At 41.1% G+C, this 13,026-nt stretch overlaps 1 protein-coding gene across 1 annotated transcript in view; it reads left to right on the plus strand.

Annotated features, from left to right (window-relative positions):
* RIF1 (replication timing regulatory factor 1) overlaps window positions 1–13,026 on the plus strand; it is a gene marked incomplete in the record, with an annotated part of 1,305,990 nt that overhangs the window by 297,684 nt on the left and 995,280 nt on the right. The window contains 2 exon segments of the mRNA XM_044074885.1: window positions 6,123–6,215; window positions 7,842–7,980. Coding sequence (XP_043930820.1) covers window positions 6,123–6,215; window positions 7,842–7,980 — 232 coding nt within the window.

The raw sequence follows: 13,026 nt of genomic DNA on the forward strand, positions 1-13,026 counted from the left end.
GGAAAACATATCTCCAACACAAACAGCCTGAAATTTTACTTGGATACAAACTACTATGCAACCTTGTCAAAAAACAAGTAATTCGTGACCAAAAGTCTTACTATACCAAACTTCAGTTAAATCATTCAAAAAACCCCCAAACAATTCTGGAACTCCATTAATTCCGTTCTTAACCCAGGTACGAAAAGTAACCCCTATCCTGGCACCAGCAAATCTGACCATGAAATAGCCTCTCTATTCAATTCTTTCTTCACCAAATCTATAGCTGAACTGGCCAAGACCTTCCCCAACAATAACCCTTCCCTTCAACCCACCCAGTCATCCTCACCCCTACTCCTCCTACATTTGAACTTAAACGCATCTCAACCTCTCATATAAAGAAGCTACTCTCTAACCTAAAACCATGTTCCAATGCCCTTGACAATATCCCGTCCACCTTCCTAAAAATAGCCGCAAATGGTATTGTGCTCCCCATCAGTATTCTGATCAATCGATCCATGCTGGAATCATATGTGCCTAAATTGTGGCATGCTGCCTTTATTCTACCTCTCAATAAAGGAGGCAAAGGTAATAGCATCTCAAACTTCCACCCCATAGCTATCCTCTCCCCAATCTCTAAACTCATTGAAAAATGCATCCACCTTCAGCTCTCGCCATTTCTTGCCAAACACCAACTAATCACTCCTACCCAACACTGCTTCCGACCAGGCCACAGTACCATCACTGCTCTTCTCTCCTTCTTGCACACTGTAATCCTCGCCCAAGACTCTGTAAAAATAGTTTCCACAGTTTTACTGGATCTATCCAAAGTATTCAATACCATCTCGCATACCCACCTCCTAAACCATCTTTCTAATCTTAATCTCTCCCTCAATACCTTATCCTGGTTCTCCAGCTATCTTTCCGGCAGGTCTTAGGCTGCAAAATGGAGGAAAGGCACCTCTACCTTCCTTCTACCCCCACTGGAGTACCCCAAGGATCCATACTTGGCCCTATGCTATTCAACATCGTTATTAACGACTTCCACAAAGCTTTACCCAACACCAACATTGTGCAATATGCAGATAATTCTATTTTAATCTGCTGTGCCTTAAAGCTTCCTGAGCTCCAAACAGTCACTCAAACTGCTTTCTCCACCACTGAAAACTGGGTGCTCCAAAATCATCTCCCACTAAATGCTAGCAAATCCAAAATGCTTCTATTCTTTCCTTTTAAAGCTTCCCGTACTGACAAAACTTCATTCCAAATTACCAGCCTAAATAACTCTACTATAGAGGTTGTCCCCTTAGCCAAACTTCTCAGAGTTACTATTGATGAACACCTAAAATTAAATACCATCATCCAGCAAAACAAAAAAAAACCCATGTAAAACTTGGTTTACTATACAGAAACAGCCACTTCCTCTCTCCCTCCACCAGACTAACTCTAGCCACTACCTATCTGCTCCCCTCACTACTGTATGGTGCTCCCCTATTAAGTAACTTATCCGCCACTCTTGCCTCCAAACTGGAGGTCTTTTGCAACAAAATTTCCAAATTTGCTACCAAGGCCAAAGCCTCCTCCCTCCGTTATACTTCCCTTCATTTGTTAAATTGGTTTGAGCTCCCCAACCATTTAGATTACCTCTAAATCATCACAGACCACAAATTATTTCAACCTACTAAGTGCCCTGCACTATCCATCATCCTCCAACCTTGTACCCCTCACAGAGCTCTCAGATCTACCCATCAAAATCTAATCTCTGTCCACAAACCCAATCACCCTGCAGGTCAGCATCTCCTAGCATTTTCCTTAGCAAAAAATGGAACACTCTCCCTACTTCACTAAGGACTTGCAAAAACTTTGAAAACTTTAAAACTCAGCTACAGCTACATTCCCATCTTTTCTCAATCAAGAAATGAACTGTGCTTTTCCCCTCACGCATCATAACCATTCCTCCCCGTACTCTCCTGGCAAATTCTGAACTCAAGTTGACCTGACACAATTGTACATACTGTAAATAACAAAACTGTACTTTGAATCTTAATTGTTATTGCCTGTTTCTCATGTTAAAATGAAATTGTAATTGCTTTCTTCATCTTCTTAATTGTACCTATCTAAAGAATGCTAAGCAAATAATTCTTTGTAATATTCTCTGTAACTAAACTATGTAATGTGGAGCTTTTCTCCCTGGGCCTCCACTGAAAATGGGCTCCCTGAGCCCAGTGGACTTCCCCGGTCATCAAACTGGAATAAATGTTGTCTTTCGGCTTATCCCGGTTAGGGGTCACCACAGTGGAACTCCGGTCCCCTAATGTTTGGTAGTGGATTTTTAAGTGCCGAGTTGCCAGCCCTGACGCACAACCTTCAATGAAGGTACGCCCATTCACGCATGCCTCCACACAGAAGACGCTCTAGCTGAGAATCAAACGGGACAACGTCTTGCTGTAAGGCAACAATGCTACCGCAGCACCACTACCACTGGAATAAATAAATAAATTGACCCATTGGCAAGCAAATGCTGTGTGAGTGGGAGGATAAGATACATTGACATCAACATAGCTGAGAGCAGTATTTAGTACTTGCAGTATTTTTATACAGTTCTTGGCACAAGATTGTCAGACAGCCTTTACAAAGTATACCAGAAACAGCCTGCTTACCAGTCCACAGGACATCAAAGGCAGATGATAGGAGTACTTCCAGCAGCTTCTGAACAAAAGCTGTACATCCCCAGACTCTGTCTACAGTGAAAAAAGATGAGCCTGCCCTTGGTCTGAGAAAGCGGCGGGCTCAGTTGAGGTTACAGCAGATGTGATCAAGATGTTGATTGACCACAAAAGGATAAATGGTGCTGAAAAAACTTATAACCAAGTAGAAAGCACCACAGTTGTGCTGGATATAGGCAAACAGTTTATTCAGTTCCACACACCGAACACAAAGTGAAAAGACCCACACTTAACGCTGTAAAAGTACAAGTAACGTTTTCGTCATCAACTTCATCAGATAAATTTCACAATACCATAATTCCCTTTATATAGACACACTAATTACAAATGAACTAATTAAATCCAATTAATCAATTAATGTAAACAGGATGTCATTAAAAACTGTCCTTATATGGTCATGTCAGTGTTATTTTTAAAATCCATTTTACTTTTAGTTGAGAATCACTTTCATATATTAGAAAACACATCATATTCTTAAAATTGATTTTAAAACATTTTTTAAAATGTCATGAATAACTTACATTAAAATAAAATTTATTTAAACTATAAAATTCATTTAAAAATACAAAAGATGTATACAAAATAAATTTATGTTGTAGTCTTTGGTTCCCTCATGTGGACCAAATCCCACATAACATCACAAGTCAAATAAAACTTTATATAATTTATATTCTTGATAATAGCAGCTTTTTGTACAGATTTAAAGCTTGGCTGATCTCAATTTTAAAACTGGAGCTAAAGATGTCATGTCATTAAGACCCGGAGGTCTATTAGCTTCTAGTGATAGCTGCCAGTATAGTTCCCTATATTCAACTAGTGTCTCCCACATACCTCCCCTGGGATCCACATGAACTACTTCCAACACAAAAAAATGAAATGTAAGTTATTCATGACATTTTAAAAAAATGTTTTAAAATCAATTTTAAGAATATGATGTGTTTTCTAATATATGAAAGTGATTCTCATCAACTAAAAGTAAAATGGATTTTAAAATAACACTGACATGACCATATAAGGACAGTTTTTAATGACATCTTGTTTACATTAATTGATTAATTGGATTTAATTAGTTCATTTGTAATTAGTGTGTCTATATAAAGGGAATTATGGTATTGTGAAATTTATCTGATGAAGTTGATGATGAAAACGTTACTTGTACTTTTACAGCTTTAAGTGTGGGTCTTTTCACTTTGTGTTCGGTGTGTGGAACTGAATAAACTGTTTGCCTATATCCAGCTCGACTGTGGTGCTTTCTACTTGGTTACAAGATGTTGATTGAGCTGGAGAAAGGTGTATCCCAGATGACTGGAGAGTAAGCATACTAGTACCAGTGTTGAAAGAACAAAGGGGACATCCACATCTGTGGGCAGTACAGAAGAATCTATTTCCTGTCACTGTATGAAAGTTCTGGAGAGGATTTAGAAACAAATATGTACAGTTGCAGAAAGTAATGTGGGAGATGAGCAGTTTGGATCCATATTAGGATGCAGCACATCAACCTCACGTTTGCTGTGAGACAGATATTTGAGAAGAAGCTAGAGATGAGGAAAGAGTCCAACTGGGCATTCCTAAACTTGTAGAAAGTATATGACATAGTCCTAAGAAAGCTGATTTGGGCAGTACTGCAGTGATTCAAAGTCCCATAAACATTGGTAGCCTGCACGAATTCTGTGTACAACGACCCAGTGACTCAAATATGTACAGTGTTTGATCTTGCAGAAGGGTTCCTTGTGGGAGTGGGTGGGCATCGGGGTTCAGCTGTGACCCAAACTGGTTGGAGGGAACAAATCATTAAAGCTGCGGTATGCAGATGATGTGGCATTACAGGCAGATGGTGTGGCATTACAGGCAGAATCTGAGCAAGAACTTCATCAAAGGATTGAGGAATGGAAAACTGTAGACACATGGGATGCAACAGAGTATAGATAAAGCAGTTATGGCAGCAAATGAGTGAAATCTAGAAGCTGAGAGCTGAGTTAGAAGGGAACAAGTTAACAGCTTCAGATATCTGGGAGGGGTGGTTGAGGAGAAGGGAAGTCTGAATAAGGAGGCCAAAGCTAGAATCAGAGGGGCTGCAGCCAAATGGCACAATGTCAGGTGTGTACTGTATGAGAGAAGAATACCAAATAAGCTAAAAAGAAATAAGGTGTATGAAACTGTGGTGCCACCAGTACTACTGTATGGTACAGAAACCTGGGTAGTAATTGTAGAGCAGTTGAGGAAGTTAGAGGTGAAGTGCCTGAGATGAGTGGTAGGATCCACACTGTGGGGCAGATGATGAAATGAGAACATGAGAGCAGAAGCTGAAGTAGTTCTAATTGCAGAAAAGATCTTTTGGGCAAATGTGCAGGAAAACAGAAGACAATCTGGTGAAGAAGATCTGGGACAGGTACGAAGAAGTAAAGATGAAATGAGTATCCAGCAAAGAGAGATGTATGGATTGTGTGAGAGAAGACTTAGGATGGACAGGATGACCTTTAAAAAAGGTTGGATAGTGGCAGTGAATGGAAAGAGATGGTGACAGTTGACATGATACCTCAATCCCATGTAGAAAACTGAGGGGGAAGAAGAGGGCGATCATGATGACTGAGGTCAGTTTAGTGCACTATAGCCTCATGGTTGGAGAAAGTAGTGTGGCCAAAAAGGAAATCTCTAGGCTGTGATGCAGCCATAAGTCTAAAACAAACATCATTATAGTTCAGCATTGAATTGCCTAGATTTTGAGCTTGACAGCTTAATCACCCCTTCCCATTTGGCTGTTGCTAGTAATTTGTACTTTAATCACTTTCCTTGTATGTTTTATTCCCCCTGCCATCTATCTTATATGCATGATCTTTATTGTACTTTAATTTCCAGTGTCACTTTCATTGTAGTTCTGTAGACCAAAAGATGAAGCATTTAGTGTGTTTTGCTTAATTTATGATACATTGCCGTTGGCAATCACTTTCATGACTTCAGATGAACCTGTGGCTGGGAAGACTCATAAGTGCTGTCTAAATTTCAGTTTAATGGGGATACTTTAAAAGAAACTGATATAAATTGGCTAGGATGGTTTAATTTGCTCTGAATAGTGTTGTAGTGTTGGAATCTTAGTAGAGGCTGCTTTCGATAACTTTGTGGGCTTATGAGAGCAGAGGGAGATGCACGTGGAGCAGAAAAATCCAAACTGGAAATAAGTGAAAAGTATTGAGGTGATATGTATAATGACTGTACGTGTTACTGTGAGCAGTCTTTTTTAAGGTAAAACAGGCCCTTCAGCTGAGAAAATGCACATTGTTGCTCTTTGTAAATTAATTTTTATGCCAAAAGCTAGCTACTTTAATGTCATGAAAATAGTATAGCATTACAGTTTTGACTAGTAAAACTGCTGAGTTTTTGTTTTGATAATTATAACGTTAATTTTTTCTTTGTGTTCAGAAATTGATCTCTGAGCTTCAGAAATTGTTTACTAGTAAAAATGAGACGTATGTCCTGAAACTGTGGCCGTTGTTCGTGAAGCTCCTTGGAAAGGTAGGTGTTTTATGTTTCTATTAAATGTTCCACAATTTTATGTTTTGTAAAGGGCTTCTTCAGTTATTTACCAAACTTAGTCATGTGGCTTGAAACATGTTGGCTTCTACTAGTGGTTAAGGCAGCTGAGATGTTTTATTCTCCATTTTTTTATAGTAAAAATACCAGTGTTGCCGTACAGCTGAAGGTTATGTCAGAAGAGGCATTTGGATACTTGGCCTACATTTCTGCTCTCAGCTTTTTGTAGAGATCCCTTGTATAGATTTATTGTGTCATGAGTTGTAATTGTTTATTGGCCAACATAGCCTCTCCATTTTTCTCTGTGCTATGTTTTTTTTAAAAAGAAAAAAAAGTTAGAAAAGAATCCATCAATTACAGATGATTGAGTTGATCAGTAATAAAACTATGCACTTTAGAAAGAGAAAGCATCAGTGTTTGGCAATGTGAAGACTTTTTCTTTATAAAATGTTTTCATTTACAAATTTAACTGGGACATAGAGGTAGAGTAAATATTTATTCACTGTATTTGTTACATTTTGGCAACTGGAAAAGTGAACTGGTCAACAGGGCCCATTGGGCAGAAATTAGTGTTAAATACTATTTGAGTATTGCATCAAGTATTTACATAGAAGCAAGTATACTTGTTGCAGTGATTTATCACAAGATGGTTTTAAGCAAAAATGACACAGTTACATGATTGAAACAGTTTACAGTGGATAATCTGAAGAGCAACTTGAACAGCGAGGCACGTATTTTTGTTAGGAACTGAAGATCAATTTAAAGTGTGTGTTTTAATGTATGTGTATGTTGTACTTGGACAAGACTCTTCAAATAAGAAAGCATTATAATTGCAATTTCACTTTGTGGTGCTTGTGTGGCTCAGTGCTCTGTTTGTGGTAGTTCCACGTGAGGCAGTACTTGGAAGTATTTAAAATGCAAGATTGTAATATCCTTTTGAAATATTCAAACAGATGAGTGAGTTTAAAAAGTGTATTTTGTGTGGTTGAAAAATTGTATTTGGGTGTAAGAGGGAGCGATTTTTAGTAAGAAACCTGGCCAAATGTTTACTTTTAATAGCAAGTAACCCGCGATTCTACCATTCCTCCAAGTCTGAATTAAGCAAACCAATTAAAATAATCCCTTTTGATAGGCTGCAGGACTTGGACATTGTGTAGTTTCGAAGAAGTTGCTTCTACATTTTTTGCAAAGATGTATATAAATACAGTGCATTAAAGAAAACATAGCCTGATTATAAGCTGCGTCCAAGAAAGAGGAAATGTTGATTGTTATTATTTCTGTTAGAGGTTGAGTAGTACATTATAGCCGTAGCCTTTCTGAAGTCAATAGATACTCTGATTTCAGAAACAGCTGTTGAGGGGGTTAGAGATCCAGTTGTTGGTTAAACAACATCAAAAGCAATTACTGCAGGTAAGCAGCTTAGGCTGCAGGTAAGAAAGCAGACTAATAACTGGACCCCCAGGTTGACAGATCTCAGAATTACTATGACATGATATATAAAAGCTGTATTAAATATTTCAAGTAAAAAAAATGCACAGTTATGTCTTGAAATTGAGACTTGAAAAATCAATTTTGCCGAGTTATTTTTTGATGTTTCCTTTTTCTCAGTCCTTGCATCGTGGTGGAAGTTTCATCAACTCCCTTTTGCACTTGGAAGAGCTTGGTTTCCGCAGTGGATCACCAGTTGTCAAGAAAATTGCATTTCTTGCTTGGAAAAGTCTTATTGACAATTTTTCCTTGAATCCAGGTTTGTTATTTTAAAAACTAATTAGGGAAAAAAAGGCTGAGAACAATTCAGTTTGCTAGTTGCCCAAAAGTCACTTATTTGCTTGGGCATAAATTATCACAGTCACTTGTATTGTTCTTTAATAGCATCTCAATGAATTGTTTATATGGAAGTGAAACTAGACATGTTCAGTGAGTGGCAGAGTTTTCAGGAGATAGTTTGGTGCATGTTTTTACTGCTGAGTATAGGAATACTTTGTAATCGTAGTGTCCTTTGTCAGGTAATGTTTTTTTCTTCAATGAATTGAATAGCTTATGTTCTTCTGTATCTGTAGTAACCTACTCAGTGGTGTTAATAGATCTTTGTTGTGGACTTGCCTCATAACTTTGATGTTCTGGGAGATATTGCCGTGGCAATGAGCCAACTGGTCAGATTGAACTGATTTATTTAGAAAACAGATGCAACACAGTCATTGTGAACCAGACTTTACCTTCGTAGATCCTTGAGCCTTCATGTAAGGGCTTCTTTCAGCAAAAGAGCAAGCGATGATACCTTGAGTACCTTTTTGAAAGCATAAAGAAGCTTCTTGCATTGTGAGAAGGGGTAGCAACTTTGGAATTGGGAGTGAAGGTACCTTCACCTTGAAGGAGCAAGGGTCATAAATGTCCTAGGAAGATGGACTAAGAGCCAATAGTGAAAGCCTACATCAGCAGAGAGCTTGAGTCCCTTGTCACCTTTGTAGTCCTGCTTTGGACGGGTACATATTCATCAGCCTATGGCTCTGGCATCTGTTTTATCATCCCACTACTGATGCCCATTTGAAGGATGCCAGCAGGATACAGCATATCAGTTGCACCAGGCCTCTTTAGAAATTAGTGCCTTGTCACAACTGGACACATTTCTAGACACCTACATCAGGCAAGCATGCTCTTTGTGCTTTAAGAGGGAACACTGCCTTGTCGGGCATACTGACTGATGTTCTTCATCTCACATTGCTGCAGTCCTTACACTTGGGTAGTCCGCTGTCCTCGGTCGGCCCGAATATCAAAGTATTAGGCTGACGTCGGTCAAGGCGCTTAAGACTGACATCAGGACGTCAGGGTACAAATGCGCATGACCGACGTCATATCCTCAGTCTTTTTTGCCGCATGGTCCGATGCAGAAGCAGCGTTGCAAGTGCCGTTCGGCGTTCTGAAATTTTTCGAATTCGGAGTTTCAAACCGAGTCAAAGTTGGCTAAGTACCCCGTTGGGGAATATTTTAGTTTTTTCTTGCCTCAGTGGTTTACCGGATGTCAGAAAAAGTGAATAACTGTATTTCTTGTGGGAAACAGATACCGCATAGGGACTATCATACTTTGTGTATTCCTTGTTTGGGGCCTGAGCACGACGTTGTTGGGTGTCGCTTTTGTGCTAGGTTCAATAAGCGCACTATTAAGCGAAGGTTAGATTGTGCCAGGTTGGTCTTCGGGAAGCGGTGCAATTATAATATGCCGTCGGATGCTCCGACGCCCGCTTCTTCGAAGAAGCGCAAAGACAAAGCAGCTAAACCCAGGCAAGAAGAGTCGTCCGTACCGGACGCTGGTTCTTTAGAGGCGTCAGTGGAACTGGTGGTTCCGCCGGAGGCTTCTCTGGAATCCCAGGGGGAGACTTTGATTTTGCAGGATGTGGCCTCTCAGGAGGCAGGTCAGGCTGAAGGGGCTTCTCAGGTTACTGTACTCCCCTCCCTTCCTAGGGTAGTTAGGCCCTCTCCTTCTGTTTCCAAGGCTTCTCCCAGAGGCAGGCCAGGTTTAGCTTCTGTTGGTGTTACTCCTAGTTCATCAGGATCTGTGCCCAAGAAGCACATGCTTAAAATGGCAGAAGATTTAATTACTTTGATTAGAGGTTCTTTGCCCCCTCCTGATAAGAGGCCTAGGGTGGAACCAGAGTTGGGGAGTTTTGAGCAGGCTTGGATGTTTCAGAGTCTTGACTGAAGACTTGCAGGAGTATTCTCCTTATTCTGATTCTGATGTGGATGATTCTACTCCTTCTGCTTCTCCTCCAGAGGATTTTTCTTTTTCAGAGACTCTTCATTCCATGAGGGAACATTTTAAGTGGGAAGGTCAGGACTTCTCTGATTCCAGGAAAAGGCTTAGGGAATTTTGCTTTTACCCCAGCATAGGCCTTTGGCTATACCACCTGTTCTGGATGTTGTGGAAGATGTGTTTGCAGAGGCTTCACTTAATCCTGATTCTTTGCCTCCTGCTCCTGTTAAACCGGATAGGTATTACAGGGTGCCTGAGGCTCATAAATATCTTTATAAGAGTCCTAGGGCGGACCCAGAAACTGTTAGTCAGGGACCTAAGGGTGTCAAGGCCTCTGTTGTAAAAATCCGGTTCCTCCAGATAGAGGCCAGAGCTTTGGATAGATGGGGAAAGAAAGTCTATACTTCTTCCACCTTGGCTATGAGGGCTTTGAATTGCCAGTTTCACATGTTGAAATATCAAAACTATCTTCTTTCTCAATTGAAGTCTAAGGTAGATGCTCTGGCGGAAGGCATTGAGTGTAAAGAATTACAAGATTTGGTACATGTCTCTGAACAGGTGGGTAAGCATTCTTTACAATGTGGTTTTGATGCTGTACAGGCCTCGTCTAGGGTGGCTGCCACTGGGTCAGTTCTTCGCAGGCACGCCTGGCTGAGGGATCAGAATTTATCTGACCATGTTAAGACAAGGATTTTAGATGCTCCTTTACAGTCTGATGTGTTGTTTGGTTCACCTGTGGAGTCAGTCTTGAAGAAAATGGAAGACAAGGCTAAGTCTATGCAGGCTGTTAAAGATTTTTTGCAAGTTCAGCCTCCGAAGTTTAGTAGGAATTGGCCTGCTAAGGGGTGGGCGTACCCTTCTTATGATTCACAGTCTAGGGGTAGATCTAGACGTGGTAGGGGCAGAGCTCAGAGCTCCTTCAGACCTAGAACAGGGAGTTCACCTGCACAATCTTCGGGTGAGGGCAGGGGCCAGTCCTTTCGTAAACAGGCCCAATGACCTACCTTTTCAGCTGCCAGATCCTTCTTGCCTGGCAGCGCCTTTGGGAGGAAGGTTGGCACTCTTCAAGGAAAATTGGAGTTTGATTACCCAAGACAGATGGGTATTGGATATCATACACCAAGGTTACAAGTTTTATTTCCATACCTTGCCTCCTTTCAAAGGCATGCCGGACGTTCCTCCTCAGCAAAGACTAGAAGCTCACAAACAAATTTCTCTGCTGCTTCAAATAGGGGCCATACAACCGGTCCCTCTGCCAGAAGTGGGCCTAGGATTTTATTCTCGCCTGTTCCTAGTACCAAAGAAGGGGAACACGTGGAGACCAATTTTGAATTTATCTATCCTCAACACTTATCTGGACATTCCCAAGTTCAAAATGTTGACGTTACAACAGCTTTTACCTCTGCTGGGCAAAGATCACTGGATGGTGACGCTGGATCTCAAGGAGGCTTACCTTCATGTTCCTATCAGGCTAAGTTGCAGGAAGTATCTGCGTTTTCGGGCTGGGACTTCTCATTATCAGTTCTCTGCATTGCCCTTTGGCTTATCTACTGCGCCCAGAGTGTTCACAAAGGTTCTGGCTCCAGTGATAGCTTTCTTCAGGCTAAGAGGAATACAGATTTATCCTTATTTGGACGATTGCCTGATTCTGGCCCAAGGAAAGGACGAACTTCTTCATCATTTACAATATGTGATAGCAGTGCTCAGATGCCTGGGGTATTCTGTGAACGAAATAAAGTCCAGTCTAGTACCCTCTCAGGACATGTGCTTTCTGGGTGTGAGACTGAAAACAGCATCCCAGATGGCCTTTTTGACCCCGGACAAACAAAAGAATCTTTCTCTTTACTTCCATCAATTGTCTCATCAGTCCAGGCTGACTGCAAGGACAGTCCTTCAAGCCTTGGGGTTCATGGCATCTTGTATTCTGGTGCTTCCCAATGCCAAACTGCATATGAGGAAGCTACAATGGTATCTCAAAAATGTATGGACACAGCACTGCCAAGATTTGGACACTGTCATTCAGATAATACCTTGCATTCAAAAGGAATTTTTGTGGTGGGCTCAGGAATGTCACCTAAACAAGGGACTCTTTGTGACCCGGCCAGAGGCGAGTCAGATTCTAACGACAGATGCCTCAGACAAAGCTTGGGGAGCTCATCTAAATGGAAAGTGGGTACAAGACACGTGGCCTGCCAGACTTCAACATCTACATATCAACTTGAAGGAGATGTTAGCAGTCCAATTTGCATTAATAGCTTTCAAGGATTTACTTCTTCCAGGGCAGGTGTTGGTTCTAACAGACAACACAACTGTCATGTGGTACATCAACAAGCAAGGGGGAACACATTCTTATCCTCTATGCAGACAAGCAATGATTTTGTGGGAGACTGCTCTCAGTTTACAGCTAAATCTTCAGGCAAGGTTTCTGCCGGAGCACAGAACTCCTTAGCAGATGTGTTGAGCAGACAAATTATGGATCCCCACGAGTGGAAATTGGATCCTCATGTATTTCAGAAATTGACAGTGTTATGGGGAACTCCAGACATAGATCTGTTCGCTTCTCCACTAAACTACCAGCTGCCAAAGTTTTGCACAAAAGGTTTCATCCCACAGCTTGGAAAGTGGATGCTCTTTCATTCATTTGGAGCAATCTTCATGTGTATGCCTTTCCACCTCTGCCTCTCCTCCCAAAGGTACTCCTGAAGGTCAGACAGGACAAGCCAAAGATGATTTTAATAGCTCCAGATTGGCCTCGACAGCACTGGTACCCATTACTGAGAAGTCTGGTACGGGGGCCTCCATGGCCTTTGCCTTCGATTCCACACCTGCTGTCTCAGGAGAACAGTCATTTACTCAATGTCAGACTTCACTCTCTTCACCTAACAGCCTGGCATATTCTGTTTTAAACCCTGGAGGGTCTCAGCTTCCACAGCAAGTTTTGAATGTTATTTTGGAGGCCAGAAGGCCTAGTACAAGGAAAGTGTACGCAGATAAATGGAAGAGATTTTTATTTTGGAGTACAGCAAAGGAATTTGATGTTTCTAA

This window comes from Protopterus annectens, chromosome 6.part0 (assembly GCF_019279795.1).
Source record: "Protopterus annectens isolate FY-2018-M chromosome 6.part0, PAN1.0, whole genome shotgun sequence".
Classification (NCBI taxonomy): Eukaryota; Metazoa; Chordata; order Ceratodontiformes; family Protopteridae; genus Protopterus; species Protopterus annectens.